Source organism: Falco cherrug, chromosome 1 (assembly GCF_023634085.1).
Source record: "Falco cherrug isolate bFalChe1 chromosome 1, bFalChe1.pri, whole genome shotgun sequence".
Taxonomy (NCBI): domain Eukaryota; kingdom Metazoa; phylum Chordata; class Aves; order Falconiformes; family Falconidae; genus Falco; species Falco cherrug.
The window spans coordinates 90,991,872-91,012,826 of record NC_073697.1 but is presented as its reverse complement, the minus strand read 5'-3'; the positions used below and the strand labels follow the sequence as shown (position 1 = coordinate 91,012,826).

At 37.7% G+C, this 20,955-nt stretch overlaps 1 protein-coding gene across 1 annotated transcript in view; it reads left to right on the top strand.

Moving 5' to 3' along the window:
• Nucleotides 1–20,519, top strand: part of CCDC60 (coiled-coil domain containing 60) — a 37,902-nt gene extending 17,383 nt beyond the window's left edge. The window contains 10 exon segments of the mRNA XM_055701527.1: nucleotides 3,604–3,723; nucleotides 4,567–4,671; nucleotides 6,296–6,386; nucleotides 8,278–8,413; nucleotides 12,167–12,204; nucleotides 13,084–13,259; nucleotides 14,405–14,527; nucleotides 15,743–15,874; nucleotides 18,481–18,670; nucleotides 20,132–20,519. Of these exon segments, the coding sequence (XP_055557502.1) occupies nucleotides 3,604–3,723; nucleotides 4,567–4,671; nucleotides 6,296–6,386; nucleotides 8,278–8,413; nucleotides 12,167–12,204; nucleotides 13,084–13,259; nucleotides 14,405–14,527; nucleotides 15,743–15,874; nucleotides 18,481–18,670; nucleotides 20,132–20,230 (1,210 nt within the window). The 3' untranslated portion in view covers nucleotides 20,231–20,519.
• The last annotated feature ends 436 nt before the right edge of the window (nucleotides 20,520–20,955 follow it).

Here is a 20,955-nt window from a genome sequence, read left to right as displayed (position 1 = left end):
TGATGTTACTTGTTCTTGAAGCAGAATATTACTACTTGTGTGAACTGGAAAGAGAAAATGCTTAAGATCTGGGTAAATGAGCAGCTGTAAACTTAACAAGCATGGAAAAAAGATCCTGTTTAAAAAGGAAGACGTTTAGAAGGCAGGTTATGAACCTGGGAGAGGTTTTGTAGCCAACTCAGAAATGAGTCTCTCAGGAGAAAAGAAGGAGGCCTGATGAGTTTATACCATGCTTTTGTTCCCGCGATGGGACCACAGCATTAAGAATAAAAAAGAATTGCATTCAGCAGGATAAGTGGCTTAGCTTGCGGAGTGGGTTTCTCTCCATTTGATCATTAGATAGTCTTCAATCCTTTGGCTCACGCTGGTCTTACCAGTGCACCTCTAATGCCTGTTGTAATGCTGTCTTCCATTTGTCAGCCCTTGCTAGGTGATGATTAAGTACTTGTTCAGCAGGACAGAGTAGCTCTTCTAGAAGTTACACATCTTTGGAACCTTATTGCATCGAAAGCTCATCCATCTCCAGCAGTCTTTTCTCATCAGTTTGCTGTGGCTTTTTTTCACTCCCAGGTACCAGCTTCCTCTCATTCACCTTAAAGAAGTCACCTATAGCTGTATTATTTAAATAGCACTATGAAGCACTTTGATCCTACGTTAATGAAGGCTATGTGAACATTTTAGGTAAACAAGATTATTCATTTAAAAAAATAATAAATTGAACGCATAAGAACCTCCCTGAAAACTTTTTAAAACTATATGCTTATTATTCTTTTTGATATGTAACTTCTATCTACCCATAACTCAGCTAATCCATGTTTATTGCAGACAAGTAATTTATTACACATGAAAAATACTATTGCCTTTTTTGTGACCATTCTGATTACTGAAGTAATTTTCTTCTGTAAGGAAAGGCTTCTTTCTTCAGCAAGGCTGACCTATAAAGATTTAATGTTCCTTTTTCCTTTATGAAGGAGGATACCTGCATAAGCAAAATTATCTTCATTTAGACACTGCTTCTCCTAGCAGTAAAAAAAACTTCTATTGGAGCAGAGTATACCAGGCTTGTGGGTGAATACTGACAAAGCCACTTTAATCCTACCTCTGCACCAGGGGTATTGCCAATTGTAAAAATTTATTACTAAATCTTAGAACTATCCTAAAAATCTACAGTAGCAAAAGTTCCTAGTGTGAACATGATATCCTTTAATATTTTCTGTGTGTTGCTTAAAACTAATATTAATTGAGAGTTTAACTTCATTCTTAGAGAAAAGAACTCTAACATCTGCCAGTGTTTTGAAGAGGGACTTCATTAGACTTAGGATCAGATGTCAAAATTAAGGAGTCTTATGGATAACTTTCTCAGCTCCAGGATGTGTTGAGGGGGACAGGAGTACAGAATGAAACACACATGAAACAAGAAACGCATGGCTTTGGCAGGTGTGCCTTTACTCATTCAGTCTGTCCCATGTGGCTTGCACACCTGCAGGAGCCCTGCTAGCACGTGTTAGTTCCAGTTGTGCGGTTATACATATGCTTGCCTGCAGCGGTAAGCAGTTTAAAAGGAGGTGGGGGGAAGCCTAAATACAAAATAGAAACCATTATCTTTTGTGGAGACTTACTTCACTTCTAGCTTTCATAGTGCTGACTTTTAAAAATTAGGAACTTCATGGATTAAGAAAAGCTCTGAAGCAATGTTAAACTGCTGGGGCATGATGTCTCTTTTTAACAAATGATGTCTGGCTTCAGTCTTTCAGAGTGGCTGAAAGTGTTGGCATGCTTTTATATGGACAGATTTCAGTGATGGATGTAGGCCTTTTCCACTCCGCTTCCCTCTCTTATCCTGTAAGACAACAGCAAATATTAAGCCTCTAGTGGGACTTTCTTACTGCTGTTAAATAACTTGTAGCATTTAATTTTGTTATCAACTTTTTTAAATGTATTGACACTCTAAACTTGTTAACAGTTTCTTATCATAACAGACAAAGCAGAAATTTAATTATCCCTCATTAGTAGGAATATGGACTCTGTCAGACACTTCACTGTCTATACAATGGTCTCACTGTCTATTCTGGCATTCTGTTGTTCATTAGGACTACAGAGGGGAGAAAACTGGAAATGTTATTAGAGAAAGCACAAGACAGGCATGTTGTTTTGAACAGTAAAAGTATGTGGAATTCATGTGCTCTGTTATCTTTATTAAGTACAAAATTATAGTTACAATTTATCTAAGATTATCTGAATGAGGAAAACCACTTCTTGAGATTTTGTGTAAGAACTTTTTGGACGGCAGGAACACCTGCCAGCTTATAATGTTTGTTAGATATCTTATTTGATAGACAAAAAAAATGTAAGTTTATTAATTTCTTAATTAGCTGAAGAAAATAGATGTTGATTTCTGTTTAAATATAGTGCTGAGATGCCCGTGCCAGTCTTGTATGTACTATTTACAGTTGCTGCTTCGCTTTAGGAAATTTGTATCAATAGAACGCTTGAGGCATGCACTCATCAACCCTTGTTCCAACTAGTTGCTAGTATGTAGTAGGCCATAGTAAGCTGACACCCCCCAAACTACTTCAGATCTAGAAAGGAAATGTTAATCCAGAATCATTATTTCATTAATCTAGGAAGTCTTTGCTAAAGAAATCTGCATAAAGCTTTGACTCACCTACATCAGTTAAATTCTCTGCTATATTGTTATGGCCAGTATCACTTCAGTTTTTTACGAATTTATGATCCAGCATATAATAGTTCATGTTATATTTTCTGTGTAGACCTCTATCTTCTGTATACTAGCCGTATACGAAGGCTACAAAATCTCACTGTGCTTATTAAGCTTGAATCTCCATTGTCTAACACAAGGTGCAGGTCGTTCTTTTTATACTTGGGAAAACCAGCTGTAAACGTTCTGTTTTCTTGCTCGGTAGCATTTTATAAGTACTTTGCACAGGTATAAATGGCCAAACAGGCTTGTGTCAGTGAAGGAACAGTGCCTACAGCCTATAGAGAACTCAGTTTTCTGTTACATTGGTTTGGCCAGCCCTCAAGGACTCCCTGTCATTGGGGTGAATCTTTTTGACTTTATTGTCTTCTGCGCACACAATATGTTAACCCAGGAAAAACTGAACAGAATTTGAGGCAAATCTTGAAACTTTGGCCTTGTATATAATCCTACTGACTCCATCAGCATGATACCAACAGAAAAAAAGTGTAATGGAAAGTAGGCACAATCTTGGCATCTTTTCTCAAACAAATCAGTCACATTATTTTGTCTGCCCCAAAAATTGATTACACATAAATGCTTAATTGCTAATAATAAGTATTAGTATAAATATGTAAATGCAAATGATACCATATTTATAATTCATAAAGTACCATCAACATTAGAAATATAATTATATATGCTGGTAAACATAAATATCAGATTTGTAATATTAATAAATGCTAATAAGTGCAGTAATTAACAGTTTAGAAATACACCACAGTATTTTTTTAAAGGTAAGGAGAGGAGGGAGTGTGGTGATATGAACATAATAAACAGTTTTACGGTTCTGTCTTCATATCATATACTCCTATTTTAACTTCAGTCTTTGTCCTTTCCCACAGTTGCTCTCTAACAGAAGGCAACCACCTGAGGAAGTCGGGGAAGAAGAAAAAGACGACCTTGTGGTCTTTCACTCCTGTTTATTCCAGTGCCTTGATTTCAGTCCTCCCTGGAGCAAAAAGGTATATTTGAAGGCAAATATATGTCCTGCCCTCCTTGGTAGGAGGACATGAGTGAAATTCACAGCAATGCAGACCCGTAATAGATACAACTAGAGCTGCTGTTCAGCTGGGAATGTGTCCTGAGAATTTCAGGAGTTTATGGTGAAATAGTCTGTCTTTACTAATAACAACTGTTAAATTCTAACATTAAATGATTGAATCCTAATGAGATACTGATAACCTTTTATGTGCACGTGTACACAAACACACATCATTCGCTTTGCTGATCTTCACTCAGCAACTTCTAAGTAGCATAAAGTTTTCTTAAGTGATATAGGTCTCAAGATTATTAGGCTCATTTTAAGGAAAGGCTGTCAAAATTAAATTTTAATCCTAGTTAAAAAAAGTAGGCCTTTTTTTTCATAGGCCTATGAAAGAGAGAGGGAGAATACAGTACTGGTACGGTGTATGCTTCTATATTTTATTCTATATTTTATATTAGTCACTAATACTTACATGCTGCTTTTTCTTAAATACAGAGCTTAGAAGTTACTGTAGAATTCCAAACCCATAAGAGTCCATACCTTAAAGGGATAAATGCTAGAGTCCTCATAGGTGTTACAGCACTGAGCGCATTATCAAGATAGGGCCATTGAAAACTTCACATCCAAAAATATGCTTTCAGGATTCAGAGTTACGTATTAACATTACAAAAACCTTGAGAAGTATCTAGAATTCACTGGGACAATGAAAAAGATCATCTGCTACAGAAGTGCTTAGATGTGTGTATTTCAGCCAGCATGATGCCAGTTTGACTGTTTCTATGACAGTGTAGTATAACATATTTGTTTCTCCTCTTTGAAGTAAATGTATTTTCCAACAACTGTGTGCCATACACTGGCTTTTGGAAGCTTTCACTTTTGAATCCAACGGTTTGATGCATTCAATATTAAGCTGTTAGAATCAAAGGTACGTGTGCAATGCGTCATAGTAGATGGAATGAGGAGTTTGGGACCTTCTGTCCTTTATATGTTGTTGTTTCTCTTCTTTCAAGTAATAACTGTTTGAGTGATACGTTGTTACTTCTGTGCCATGCAACAAACAAATTTTGCCCCCATGAAGTCAGCAGGGAGTTATACAGTCAAATCAGTGGTGCAGCATGGTCCTCTGTTATTGCAGGTTGCAGAACTAGGAGAAAACACTGAGCTATCCCAGCCAAATTTAGCTGTATTTTCTTTTTCTCTTTTGGTTAATAATTATGCAACTTAAATACATGTAGTAATACATGTGTGTATATTCCCATAGCCTTCCCTTGGAGGATTATCCCAGTGAACTCAACAAGAGTTCCATACACATTGTAATTACGGAACAAAGCCAGCTATTAAGTGGTATGTAGTAGCTGGATTTATTCGCTCAATTATGTATGACAGTGATGGGTACTTGTAAAAGATGCATTGCTTCTGAACTTTTATACTGTTAAAAGTAAATATTAAAGTTCCCAACATTTTTAGTCAATAAAATCATTTTGACATAACATGTATTTAAATTATTCATGTTTGGTAAAACAGCAGTTTATGCTTTATTTGCAGGGCAGAGCTCTTCAAAGCTGTTATCTCTGTATATTCTCAGTCAAGACAAACTGTGCCCATGTATAACAGAGGTGGCAGAGTAGCGTTATATAGAGTTAGCATGATACACTGGAGGAGGGAATCAGTCCAGTATATATTGTGGATGGTTTTTTCACCTCTTTACATATGAGGACCAATCAATAGACTGGGATAAAAGAAACAGTTTGTCAGCAAGTCTCACAGAATACAGGCTGAGAGCAGAGTATAAATGCGTAAAGCCCTGGATTAATTTCCAGGTTCTGAAGTAGTGCAATCTCTTGTTGCATACTTGCTTCTGCTCTCTGTTGCTGTCTCTAACCACCGCTCCTCTCCTTTGATGTCATCTGATCTGCATGCACACACGCTTCATTACACAGTAATCATGAAAAATTAGGCTTACATTTAGATCATATAGTCTCTTGTCTGTAAAAAACGATATATTTTTTTAAATGTGATTAAGGAAGCAAGCTTAGAACACTCATCTGCTTTGTAAAACCTTTGATTAGATGGGGACTGAATGATAAATGAAGCTACCTCAGCAGTGACCTGTTATACTGCAGCTTCCACATTTACCTTTGTCAACATGATGTAACATTTAAATTTTTGGACCAGTATAGATCTTCACCCAGCTAATAGCATGGAAAGGTCAAACTTGTATGAACCTGCTGTCACTTCTGTCTATGAAATCTTGATATACTGTACAAAATTCTTCAGTACTTGCGCAGAGGAAGTTGAGAGCATAATCTGACCCAGTATATGCATGATAGTTTGTCAAATGACTGTGCTTTCTTTAGGTGGTTCTTCACTTGTGACTGTAACTCACTCATGGCTTATACACCTTGCATTGTCTTTCCATTTTTTATGAGCAAAGATCTACATCAGAGTAGCGGTCAGCCACCATTTAGTCTCCATTTATTACATTTCTTGAAAGAACTTAAAAGAAAAGCAAGAATCTCGAAATGGAAAACTAAATTGTTTTCACTTAGGGACCCTGGTAGTTGTAAAAAAACAGCAAAAGAAACAGAAGAGGAAAAGTTAGCAACATACATGTGGGACCTCTTTATTACAAACACAAAGGTAACTTCATTGTTAATTTCTCCCTTGAGACTTAATCCAACTTTTCAAGCATTTGTTTTGTTGCTTTAATGAACTCCATGATACACATTTTATACTCTGGATCTTGTGACTGCAAGACTACCAGTGTCTGTAATATTTGAAGAATAATGATTTGATACCAGGTAACAGGAAGAGCAGTATGTACCTAATTGAAACTGTGGCTTGGTCCTAGTATTAAGTACTGATGTGGGAAGAATTAAATATTCAGCTAAAACATAACTAGCCTCTTGTTTGCCTTTGGCCCCTTTTTTGTGACCTAGAGTCATGTAGCAGTACTTGTTCACACAAATAGGCCTTTTCCAGTCCAATGGAGATGCCAGACTGGTATCCTGGAGGCCTTACTCTGCTATGTTCAAGTCATGATTTGTTTGGTTGCCTTTTTACACAGAATTTAAAGCTAAATTTGGAAATAAATGCCAAGTGTTGAGAGCTTTAAAGAAAGCAGGATTCACTTGCCACATTGAAAGCAAAGCCAAGGAAAGGAGAAAACAAGCAATTCAGATGAAAGCCTTTTAAAAGAAAAAGTTAATACCTGAGAGGAAATGAAACACTATAAAACTATCTGTAATGCTGTTTTACTTGTGAAACCACAGACAGGCTTTTTGGAACTGCTGAAGTGACTGAAGGAAAATTGAAGGGGAATGAGTGATGCTTACGAGTATAACTAGGAGAACTCAATAAAGAACCAGTGGGTTTCTCACTGTGTAGCACATCTTACATTTTGATCTTCAGCAGCTTTTAGTTCCTTGCTTTGCCCCCTATAAGGCTAAAATAAACAAGCTTTGTGAAGTGGTTTTAGGACCCTAGGTGAGGTACTCCTAGAAATATGAGCTGTTGTTACATGCAGGCTGTTTGCTCTTGCTATTGGTTGAGACTTGCAACTTGTACCCTCATGACATAGTAATTAAAATGATTCAGTAGAAGATTGCAATTTCTGTTGGGGCAAAACAGCTTTCTTTTTCCTGCAAAACAGCAGGAAAAGTTGTGAAATTTAGAAGACAAAGATTCTGTTTTCATGTAAATATTCTTCCTGCTATTAGCAAACAGAGGGAGAGTTAGCAGGTCACACAAATAAGAGTTGTTTCTAAATATGAGGCTTTCTGATTTTTCCAAGCAGTCTTAGCAGTTTTCTAGAATTGGGTCCAAATGAATGTGAGCAGAAATGTCAGTCTTGATGTGTCTTTTAAAACTTACATTGCTGAGACTTTTATCGTTTTCCTCCTTGAATTAATGACAATTTCCTTCTTGTCACTTACACTAATATTACTTGGAAACTGCTTTACATATTTGATAAGAAACTTCTAGTGGTAGTATTGGGTTCCTTCAGAGACGCTTGCTTTGTAATACACGTTGTTCTGATTATCAAGTGTTGGTTAAACCATGACATCAAGCCTGCAGAACTGTCTGCTTTCAGACTTCAGGTTTACATTCCTGACACAGAAAATTAATTTGCTAGGTCATTGGGTGTTGGGAGGAGACCCGAATATTTATCAAACCACTCTGACCTATTTTTCCCTGTACATGAGAAGGTTGCTCGATTACCAACCCTCTCTACAGTTGCAGTTATGTGTTTACAAGTTAGCTTAATCTGTTGGCATTAATGTTACAGTAAAGGCATATTGAAGAAAGATAACAAAATGAAGGAGGTCCTACCCAAGAAATCACTAGCCTGTTTGAAGTCACTGGAGAAAAATCTACGAGGTTACAGAAGAACCATAAGGATCTAAGATTGGTATTAGTTACAGAAATGTGATTCTTTGTTGTTAAACTGCTAGAGAAAACACCTCCTTTCTATTTATTTTTTCTTCTGTGTACAGAAATTTACCTGGAAAGCATGATATGATCCACTTAGCAGGACATCAGCTCTGGTGTATCTCAGCTTAACAGTCAGTCATCTCCTTGTGGTCAAATCCCTTGTGGCAGCAAAACTTCCACTGTACTTTGCTCTGAAGACGTCAAGATTAATGAAGCTTCATCTGATCTTATGAGTGAGTCAGCATGACCTGAAGAACAACCACCTCTTCTCACCTGTAAGTTACTTTTCTTGACTGCCAATAAATATCAAATGGATTTGCTTTTGGTGTTATTAGGGAGAACATGTGTCAAAGACAATACTAGATGTACTAGTATATTTCTCTTCAGGCATATGGAACTTTACAAGTCTTTCTGTGCCTTCCCCATTAGCAAATTGGTTTAAAGACAATGTAATTCCATGTGAGTATTAAGTAAAGATTTTAAATTGAGTTACACCAGTTGTATAATCAGACTGTCATCCACATCTATAAGGTCCAGCAGGCAGTGAAACTTTCCTCTGTCATAAGCAACTGATCCACTGAATATGTATCTGTCTAATTTAGGGGGTTCTATTTAACTTAGGGGTTTCTTACTCTGTATTCCTCCTACTCATCCATCAGTGATTATCTGCACTTGATAGACCTGACAGAATAGTTTTATCTGTTAGCTCTGCAGTGTGTTCCAGTACAAAGCTAGGTAATCTTAAATTTTTTTTCTCTTCCTTCTAAGTAGAGCTGAACCAGAACAGCATGTTGGCATGTAGTACTGCTAATTAGCTTTTAATTGATATTATATTATCATTATTAAGCTGACATCATGCTATGTTAGACTCTAAATTGCCACTCCGGAAGGAGCTTTTGGAGTCATCTGGGATAGTTATGTGAATGTTCAGTAGCTATCAAAAAGGCAAGAAGGATACTAAGAATGAAGTGGAAGACAAAGCAGAAAACATGTTATGAAAAAATACAGATGTTTTCTATATGCTTCTTCAGTTTCAGTCCTGCCAATGCAGACAGGCTGGTATCAGAAGCAGTAGAGTTTGATTGAGGGGGAAAAAAAAAGTGTGATGTATGGTAAAGATACAGAATAGCTTCCATATGAGAACCAATTAAATGGACTAGGGCTCTTCAGTGCTGAAAAACAGCTGAATACAGGGTTATGACAGATCTCTGTAACACCACAAAGTGCATGGGAAAAAGCAATTAGAGTAGTTATTCACAAGTACCCTTGGTACCAGCTTTATGGCGCACCAAATTATATTTCCTGGCAGAAAATTTAAAGCAATGGGAAGTATTTTCATGCAACAAATGATCAAACTTAGGAATTCATTGCTACAATATATTTGTGGAAGTGTATTCAAGTCCAAAAACTATTTAAATGAACAGAAGAAAAAATTGCTCTTAAATGTAAAGGAATGGATACATTCTCTGGGTCTGAAAGACCTTTAGGTTCAGACTCCCAGAAGCTGGGTGGATATATCAGGAAACTTGCGATAACATCGTATGTTACCTGCACAGCTGCTGCTGTCCATGGCACTAAGCATAGATGAATGGCCTTCCTATGACATGAATCGGGGGAGCAGAGAATTCAAAGCTATAATTTCAAGCAAATTCTTTACATAGGTGAACAATTGGTTTGAGTGTGACATGCGATTTGAAAAAAATCTTGAGAGCTGTAGCAGCTGGGAACCTCTGTTTGCTATGGGACATAAAGAGGTATCTTGTGGTATTTGTGATGTATGGGAAGGATGTTCAGTGTCCCCTTTGGAACAGCATTTATCATGTGATTGCCTGTGATTTCAGGAGACTGGCCTGAGTTACCAGTCTGGTCCTCTCAAGCATTATCTTCTTAGCTTTAAAAAATATGAGAAGGTAGTTTCTGCAGGGCAGCTCTGTAGCAAAGGTTGAATTGTGTAATGAATTCTGAAGCTGCTAGAATCATGTTTAATCCAGGATTCTGATTATAGGATGCTTCATGAACAAATCAGAAATGGATTAAAACTGCCCTATAGCCTTAAATCCCAAATTCACAAAGCTTCATGTAACTCGTAAGACATAATTTTGAGAGCACACACAACCCTACCCCACACGTATGCATATATTTATTTAAAAAGTGGAAAAGAGATTCTGTAGTAGGCAGCTAATCAGTAGACACAGCAGAGTGTGACTCTTACAGAAAGATTTATTTTAAGGAAAGAATTCATAACTCAATATAAAGCCTTTTGTCCCAACTATAATTTAGATGCTGTTGTTTGGAGACTGCTGCTGTAGAATGTCTGCTTATACAGATTTGACTTTTTTAGTGCTGTTGGTTGAGTGAAGACCTATACTAGTCTAATGTTACGTCATGTTTACAAAGGTAAATATGGAAGTTGAAGTCCTTGCAGCTGCAGTATAACGACAGGTCGCTGCTGAAGTAGTTTCATTTATCATCCAGTCCCCACCTAATCAGTCAAAGGTTTTACAAAGCAGATGAGTGTTCTAAGCTTGCTTCCTTAACCACATTTTAAAAAGGGTCTCTTTTTGTGCAGATAGACTATATGATGTAAATGTACTAAATGTAAGCCTAATTTTTCATGGTTACTGCATAATGAAGTGTGTGTGTATGCAGATCAGTTCAGATGGCATACATTTTCTTCACACTGAGAAGTAAAATGTGAGACCTGTATCTGAGAGATTAAACACTAACTGGATTTTATCCCCAAAGCTTTTGGGGCAGCAGTTTAGCTTTGAATTCTCAGTCAAAAACATACTTTTAAAGGAGGAGGTATAAATATTTGTGCAAGGGATCTTCATTATAAAACGCATACCTGAATTCGAGGCTTTTCCTTGGAATTGAACACTGTCTTTTCAGTTGATTTATCATTGTTAGATCCCTGCCAAACAGGTAAATATTAGTACCTCATTTCACAGATGATTAACTAAGGCGTAGAAATAGAGGTCAGGTGAAATTACTACATTCTTTTTTTTTTTTTTCTCTTTTCTAATTAATTTCTTAGTAGCTTACAGCTATGGAGGTTAATGTTTCAAAAATATTATGAATATGGGCAAGCTTGAGTATTTGTTTTCCCAGTTTCTCCAGATGGAGAACTGGAACAGATTCTAATGCTACAAAATGGAGAGCAGAGAGGTATTGTGCCCTCTGTTTCTGTTGATCAGCCAATGAGAGGAGCTGTAATTTTGTGGTATTAGCCCTGGTTTGCTTCCTGTCATCCCTGCCCACAATCTGCCAGAAGGACTGCTTTCAGGACTGGTTTTAGACAACTCAGCTGATCTTGAAGAAAAAATCAAATGCAGCTGCTGCTTAGTATAGCCCTCTTCCCCTGAAGCACCATTATCTGCAGAGTAGATGGGTTTCAGGTATCCAGCTACTCAATCTGCCCAAATGGTAACCATAAATAGAAAGGACTAGGTTCTTCTAACATGGGTTCTGACACTGCATGCCAAGAACAGATGAGATTTGTATGCAGCCTTATCTCAGTTTGAGGAGAGGCTCCCTGCCCGTATCAATGTCAGGTTCTAGACCCCGTGTGGGTCAGTTTTTGTATTCAAACTGCTCCTCAGCTCTAGAGTTCTAGAAGATCCAGTGGCTTAGCCAACATCTTACAGGCTTACACTTTGAGACTAGTAAGGGTGGCAGTGGAGCCATCATTAGAACTAGTCAGTGCTAGAATTTAGGAGTTTCTGACTGGGACTTTGGCACTACTGAAACTCACCTGGCCACAGCTAATAGAATATCTTAATTATAAGCATGGTTCTTTAAAATGTTAACCCATTAGCTGGTGCCTAGCAACTTCTTCCATCCATGTCTTACATTTATAAATTCACAGTGTAATATTCAGATCTGTACTTTTAACAAGTATAAATAGTTTGTGCTGCTATTTAACACAGTCAACATTGAGCGGTGATTTTCTCTTATACTATATGTGGTGTTTCACAAAAATGTAGGAAAAGGACCTTTTGAATTTGTGAATTACAACTTCAAGGTGAGTGCTCAGTAAAATGTCTCTTATTACCATGTAGGATATATTGAGCACCTCAGAGGATGACTTAGAATTTGAAAGCTAACACTAGGATTTTTAATAACAAGTGTGACAGTTGTTTTTACTGCACGAGTGATTGGAGGGAATAATACAGAGAAGATGGCCGTCTTGGTGTCTCTCCAGAGGTTTGGCATCAAAGCAGTAATGAAAAGCAGTGAGGAGGGAAACAAAGATGTCAGTTTGAAGGAAAACAGTGAGTTAAATTGGCTTCCAGGTATTCAAAGGAGAAGAGAATATAAGCATTCACGTTATAGTGGAAGGCAGAAAGGAAGTGAAGTGTTATTAGTGAGAGAGATTTGCTCGAAGGTGGATAATCTGGAAACTATAGCCAGTGAAGTGCTACTTGAGGATATGTCTTTAGTTTTAGTGGATGCTGATAAGGAGACACAGAGGGGTAATTAGATACCTGTTGATGTTAAATGTTTTAAATTCCTTATGACATTTAAAAGAAGAATGGCAAAGTGATACAGTAGACTTAGAAATTCAGAAGACTTGACATTTATGCCAGTAGAATGCTAACAGCACAGTACAATAACTGAAAACAGACTTTCTGCATAATTTCTTCAAACCTACCTATTTTTCTAATACACTATTCTGATAAGCATCTAATGTAAAAAATATTTGGTATCTTCTACTTGATGGTTTGAGGGTCTTTTTCACAGTTGAAAGAACAAAGCTTATGTTTTCAGATATGATTGAGTTTGGGGCACTTATATTTGGGTACCTATCTTGAAACCTCCTTAAAAATCTGCTTCTTTCTTGAAGAAACTTTAATTTTTAGAAATACTAAATAGCAAGTTTCTTTAGGATGTCTCATTCAAGCCAGCATATATGGCATCCTTTCTGCAAGGAAGAGAGGAATGCACTACTGAGTTGGCATGTTTTTACAGATTTTTTTTTTTATCAGCCCTACAGAAAGTCATCAAGGTAACAAATGAAGATGTGTCAAAAGATGTCCATAAACGAAAAGATATGGTTAAGAAGATAGGACTGCAATGGTATGTTACCAAATAACTAGGAGAAGCAACTAATCAGGACAAAACCTAAGGGGTTTTTTAATTTCTTTTTTTTTCCCCTCCCCTGAACAACTGAATCCAGCATTCAGTGAATTCAGATGACATTCATTTTTTTGGCATGGGTGGCAGAATAGCCCATTTTACTGCTGTGCAAGCAGTTATGTATTTTCTGTAAAATACCCCGTGAATCTTGCTGCTGCAAAGAGAAGAGCTCTTATGCTCAGCAGCTTTGTAGAAAAAGCAGTGTTCTATTTTATTCCAGTAGAATTGTTTCCATTTCTACCACTTCACTTTTCAGCATTCTCTCTCTAACGTTTCCAACTAAGCTTACATTAGATGTGTTCCCCCGTTACTCAGTTCTGTGGTGGTTTCCACAGTTTAAGATCAACATGAAAAACTATTCCTACAATTAGACTTTGCTGAAGCATTTTTTCCCTTGAGTTGAGGTCAAGAGAAATATTTTTTTTTGTACCTGGATAACTCCAGCAAGTCTGTAATATTAAGCATGCTTTATCAGCACCTGTAGAATTTTTCACATTCTGGAGAAGGCATACTGTACACTATTTTAAACCTTGTTGTGTCTTAAAGTTTGTTGCCGGTGGCTGAGAACTACAGAGTAAACATGCCATTCATTAAGGACCAAGAAAGTACAATATCAAGGAAGCAGAGGCCCAGAAGGCAGGGGTAAGGGTCCAGTTCTGGTTTTGAAGCACATTATACGCTGTATAAACTGAGCACTCTGTTTGGAAAGCATTTGGTATGCAAAAGTCAGAGAGCATTTTATTACATGACACCAGAGCAGGACAGCAAAACCTTGCAGCACATCTAGTACGTTTCAGTGCAATGCGAAGGCACTTTCCTGGAAGGATGTGACTGGAATGTAGTATGGTAAAAATCCAAATTGATTATAATTTACAGGGGGGGGTTTATTCATAAAATTCTTTCATGAATCTGATTAATTAACAAAACCTGTAAATGCTATTAAATTTGGATTTTTACTGAGAATAAGGAGATCTCAAAATTTACATGGGCTCACGTTGCTGTATGTTCTGAGCAACACAGCTGCTTACCACAAAATGGTTACTGCAAGATGTTAATTCTAGTTTTCTGTGTTGTTTTAGTTGCAGTTGCCATATCAGCTCTTTCATTAAAAATAAGTTTAGCTTGTGTGCTGATATGAGGCAGAAGTTCACAGCAGTATGTGAAGAAGCAGCTTGTTGTTTACATGATACCCTAGTGACCCCTGAGAGGTAGGAAGAGTATACTTTTAAAACACTACACACCTTGCTTCTGACCGGATTTAGGACTTGTCTTCAGACCTTTTAAAGATGCACTTATATGGACTGACATTAAAATAAGAATATGGGAGAGGGGATGATAAAAAGTTTTATGACTGTATACAGAAAATATGTTACAGGTTAAATATTTACAGCAGTATTTTGGGATATTTCTGAATTACTTTTCTGGAAGTAGTTTTGCTAAAAACATTGGATATATTTACTTTGGGCATCACAGTCCTTTTCACCCAAAGACATAATAGTAAATTTAGTCCATATACAATTGGTATGGCTGTCTTGTGATCTCAGAACTGAAAACACTGTATTTGTTCTTCAACATTATTTTGACTCTTCTCACAGTCCTCTCCCAAGACTTTTTCCCAGATCAGTGACATTTCCACCTTGTTGACCAGCCAAAGCCTGGCATCCTTTTCCTTTCACCCAGAAACATTTATCTGTGATGTTTGTACATATTCTTTTGTCTCATTAAGCACCAGACCTGAGATCCTTCTAAATATTGCTTTGAAGGGTGTTACAGGCACAGGTGGGTTTTTTGCTCCTCTCACTTCCTCCTTCTTTCCAGTCTTCAGTTCCATTCTGTACTTAAATTATTTTGTCCCCGGAATTTTTCTTATCTGGAGCTGGGTCCTTGTTTTCTTCCCTGAGTAGCTGTTGTGACTGCATAAGGAACTAACCATTCCAGCATCTTGTAGTATGGAAGGGTAAATCAGAGGGAAACTTTCTACTTGCAGCTATTTTACCATTCTCCATACAGCCACACAAGTGTGTTGTGTTTGATCAGCGTTTAAAATACATGTTGTATTTTAAATAATATTGTACCCTAAATCACTATACAGTCGGGGTTTTTTAAGCAGTGGATATCTGATAAAGAGTGGATGTTGAATTTCAGTTTAAATGTTTTGATTCTGAAGTTTGTTTCTTACCTACAGCCTAGAGTTAGTATAAAATGTAAACGCTTCTTAATATGTTTGTAGAAATATCAATGTAGACAGAACACAAAAGCAAAAATCGCATTAGCGTCCACAGACTTAAACATACAATGTGGTCTTCACATTCATTGTTTTCTGCCTTCCTTAGTGTCTTCCCAGTTAAACATTACCATACTTCTACACAGTTAAAATACAGCTTTAACTTTTACTTTTTGTTGTTGCTTGTTGTGTTTTTTAGAAGACAGGAAGAGCGATGTTGTCAGAAATGCTAGGCTTTGAAACAATTGAAGTATTTCAGAAGAGATATGGACAGAATAAGACAGCTGGGAATGACAGCTGAAAGAAAACATGATGAAGGTAGACTAAACTGGTAAGAAGGTCCCAAACCCCTCAGTTCAAATGAGATGGTCAGGGTCCCAGAGTTCTATCAGTAGTAAAAAAAAAAGATTTCTTTCTTTTCTTTTTTTTTTTTTCCCTCCCCAAAGCAAAGTATCACTAGAAACCACTGAATCAGTTGCTGGAAACACAGGCTTTTCAAACTGGTAGCAACAAAAATACAGATATGATCTCCAGGAGCCAGGTCTCAGCCTGCTCAGCAGGTGGTTTAATTGGAAATGGTGTGAAAGGGGATAACGAAGAGTTCTTTTCCAGTGATAATGGGCAAAAAGCACTCAGTCCTTGAATTTGCACACTCTCCCCAGCGTGCAACTTTATAGGAGACTTCTTTCACTAAGAAGTATGTAAAACACACTGTACCTTGAAGATAAGAGGTACTGTATAAATGTCCGTGGGTTAGATTGACAACTTCTTACTGAACTGAACATTCACAGTTTGAAAACCGATGGCAAAGGATTCTTTGGCTCTAGCTGTCCATCCATGAACTGCAGATAGATAATATTGCAACACTTACAAGGGCAAGTAGAGTAATAACCTAAATGCTTTCCAGTACAATAATTCTGCAGATTACAAGCATTTTATGTTTGGAAGGGTATTAGCTGTATCCAGTCAGCAGCTTCCAGATACACGCTAGAAATAGCCTACCAGAATACCCCAGCAAGCTCACAGCATGTTCCCTGCTGCCCTGTCCATGAGAAATCCTTGGACCTGGGATTACAGAGTATGCAAATGGCATGGAATGGTGTTTGGTTTGGGTTTGGTTTTTTTTTAGCCTGCTCTGTTTTGCTCTCCTGGCTAGTAAGCCTTCTGTCCTTCAGAATCTGAGTTAACAAAAGTCCATTTCTAATCTCAGGTCCAAAATGCAGCTGGCCCCAAGACACATCAGGAACACATCAGTCATGCATTAATGAATAAACCTAATCTTGGCCTATCTAGCAGAACTCTGGTTTTAATTGTCAAGCATATATGCTCCAGCTGTTCCCTAAATTTTAGATCTGGCATGTAAATAAGCCCCAAAACGGGAGTGGATGTGGCTTTGCTTTTATACTTCTAGTTCTGCTAGAAGAAGCCTTAATTTGGACAACGCTCCATGAGTGTAAAGGAGACTATACCAGTATGGCTTTTTACTTTTCCCCCTATGCAAGAACAGTACTACAAGTCTGCTGTTCCTTTATATGAAAATTGTGCTTCCATAGAGAGGAGGCTGTCTTGCTTTGAACTGTGCCAGCACAGTTATACGAGTATATGCTTCTATGCCAGGCCTGTTCTGCAAAGTGCTATCTATCCATGAGGGCGTGAGATGTGAAATCTCTGCCAAGGCTGGTCAACCCCCTTGTGGAGACACAAAGTCATGACAGAGAAATTACTTTCCCCATAGCACTTGTTACATTTACAACAGGGCTGTTTTTTCCCCATGCTCTTGCAAACACTGCTTAGCCAAGAAAGCTGAATCACAGTAGGAACACTTTACTGGTATATGGTGTCAGTCCTAGTTGTCTTATCTCTCATGAACTGAGAAAAACCGAAAATAATGTAAAATACAAACAGTGCAATAAAGAGTACACTGAACATAGCTTCCTTTCTCAGATAAAGTATCTTAATGCATGGGTGGATTATACCCAGGTTACCATAATCGTGTCATATACAGGCCTTTTAATGTACCCAGGGATAATAAATTGGCTATACAGCCATACCAGCAGTGCACTACTGAGTGTAGAACTGGCCCTGTTGAAGACAAGAACCTTTGTGTTTCGTTTTTCACTGAAAAGGGGGAAACTCCTCACCCCTCTCCTGCTGTACCAGTAACATGTATCCTAAACTGGAGGGAGGCAGCACTTTCTGCTGGTGTGCTGAAAAATCTTCAGCCCTTTGCAATGAAAGCCACAGCACACCCCAGTCATGCACAGTCTAGAAAGGTTTGGAACATCAGTCTCCAGGACTGTCGAAGCAGCACTGCAGAATTTACACAGAATATTAAAAAAAAAGGCAGTCTTTTCACAAGAGTTTTATTTTCATTGTAATGTGTAATTCTGCTTCTGAATCTCTATATTCAGAGTGAAATGGTAAAGACTGCATGTTACAGTGCACTTACATCAGTGAGATTTATGTCAGCACATAGAGATAGCAGAATGATGGTAGCACAGGGAAAAGGGATAGTAAAGAGAATCAGAAAGTGTGTCAGATCAGGCACTGATTGCACTGGAAAATCTGTAGAGGCTAAACAAGATAAATAGAGAAATGATGAAGAGGACAGATCTGTAGTAAAATGGAAACATTAGTTAGGATTTTATTATTTCCTTTCATGCCCAAGTTTGTCATCCAAAATTTAAATGAACAATGAAGAAGCATCTATTTCAATGCCCTGCAAGGGGAATTGGTGCACAAGTCCAATAAAGTAAAGCTCTTTCACATTATTCATTTGGAATTACACTGAGTGTTGCATTCCCCAAAGAGCCATTTTTTCTGTGGACGTTATGGAGGTGGTGAAGTGGCAGAAATGCCAGACAAACCCAGTTATTAATCAGATATGCATTTGTTCCCATGGCTTCTTTTTTATTGCTGCTGTTCTTTCTGCTAAAGGTTTACTGTGTTGCTTGCCAGACTCCCAGAGTCTGTGAAGAGTGGCCATTATGTACAGAAAATCTTAAAGAAACTGGAAAAATATGGCAAGATTCCTGACCTGAAAATTCATCCAGACACCTTTCTTAAGGCCCTGGCTGATCTACAGGTGGGGAAGCTGTGTTATCCAGAAATTGCTGCAGCTGTGGGGGTGAGATGAGTTGTTCTTGATTCTCTGTGTGATGAGGCTGGGGAGAGCAGGCACCTATGAGTGAAATTCATGCAGTGGAAAGTTACCGGATGAAAAAATTTAGGATCACACTAAATGAAGATGCTACTATTCACTTTTTACAAGGCACTTTGAACTCCTTGGAAGAAAGGCATTATGACAAGCATTGGATTATGAATTAGTATCATTTTATCATTATTGCATTGTTGATTTATTTACTGCCACAGTGAAAGCAACATCTGTCATAAATTGTTAGGACACTTGAACAGAAACATTAACTTGTTGTGGTCTGAAAAGGCCTGTCATTCCTGGTAGTTACATCCATGAGCTATTCAAGTAATATACTTCGTCACCAATCCAAGAACTCTGCAGATACCTTTGTTTTGCTTCAGCAACGTTAAAAAAAAAAAGGCTTCTCAGGATCTGAAGTTGGGCTTAACTCTTGTACTTCTAGAAACAGTTGGCAGAAGAGGAAGGACACAAGAAAGGGAAGAGAATATATTTAGAACATATAGTGCTATGTAGTCTAACCAGGTAACTGACTTGTAGAAAATGGCAATAATGCCACCTTGTGTTTTTTGTTCTCATCACAGTTATTTTCCCTAATCTACAAGACCAATAGAAATCTCTTGAGAGGCAGCAGGTTACTGTGCATCTGACTTCGAGTGTTATCATGCCTTACAAAGGCAAAAGTTTAGCACCCAACAGGTCAAGTTCAGATTGCCTGTATTTATTTGAAGTCTTATAAAAATAACCTTTTTGTCTTGTGCCCTAATTTGCATAGTCACTAACCAGAAGCAGCCTTACTTTAATGTTCAATATAAGTCTCTGTTAGTTGCTGGTTTTAGACCTATTTCTTTGCTGTTTCTATTCTGTTCCCTTTGCATTTTTGAAAGACAGGGATCAAACCTCATATTACTGCAGTAGTAACTGAGAAAAACATGAGCATAGCTGAATCTCCTGTTTGTTTATATGTCTTTCAAAAATAGTCACAGAGGGAGGAGGACCTTGGTGCTTCTTCTGAGTGGAATAGATAAAGAAATCTGTTGCATTTTAAGAGCAAGAAGGGCATCATGGAATATGACCTTGTTGGTACTGACAGAGATTCCAGATGAAGTTCTTATTTAACTTGAGTTGCTTTAATGTATGTATGGCAGTGATAGGTAGGAGACAGCTGCAAGTTTAAAACACAAATACCTGACCTGAAAGGATTCAGGATTTAAATTGCAATGACAGTTGTAGAGTCTTCCTTTCACTTCATTTTAGAGCATATCCAGGTGTTTTGAAAGTTGCATTTAAAATGTTTTGGTGATATAAAGCACTTTGCTAACTGTCTGCAGGAGCCATTACATTTGTTCCTGTTGTTACAATGGTCACATTGTCCCACATTACCTCTCATATACATAAATCAAAAGCTCAGGAAATAACCTTTTTCTGTTTCAGTTTGTACGTGAAAGTATTGTGCAGATGCCGGAAGAGGATTTCAGCAAGTGGTTTCAGACAAGAGTAGCCCCTGTCAGTGGACAGTCTTCCACCTTTTAATCAAATGGCCAGATGAGATGGTTTTCCAGCTACAACTGTCTTCAAGCAGAAAACTACTGCCTGTTGAGATTTGCCTCAAGGAAGACTAGGGAAGGAGGAGTCTGCTTTAGGAAGTCCCACTGACCACTCTTGCACAACTCAAATTTGCCTCTCTGCAGTGGCTCCACTGCAGTCAGCCATAGAAAATAAAAGCTAAATACTACTGCTCCTTCCTGCATGATGTCCTGAAACCACTGTCAAATTTCAATCTCATCTGTGTAGGATGAAGGCTGAGTTTCTAATCACAGGACAGGTAATTTCTTCAGACATTCCTCAAGCAATAACTGTAGAGTAACAAGCATCTGATCAGTATGGATATACTGATTTCCATAACTAAATAGCATGGTCTCTATTTGCTCTTCATTTTACCTCTTCCTTATAAAAAAATATCCCAAGCACAGGGTAGTTGTAAGCTTTAAGACAATCTTTTTTTTCTTTATTTTTTTTTGTAATTTAGATGTTCTGTTTTTGCATTGAGTTTATTCTGTGATTGTGGATTAATTCTTGCCTTATTAAAATTAGTATTGAATAAACAAACATCCTTAGATGCATGTCCCAGCTTTTCACCTGAAGGTGTTTTTCCCCTGATTACCTTAGTATATGTTTGCCATTACTCTACTGGCTGACAGACCTTAATGACACCCCTGAACTCACAGTGATAAATGCGTGACCTATGTGAACCTGTC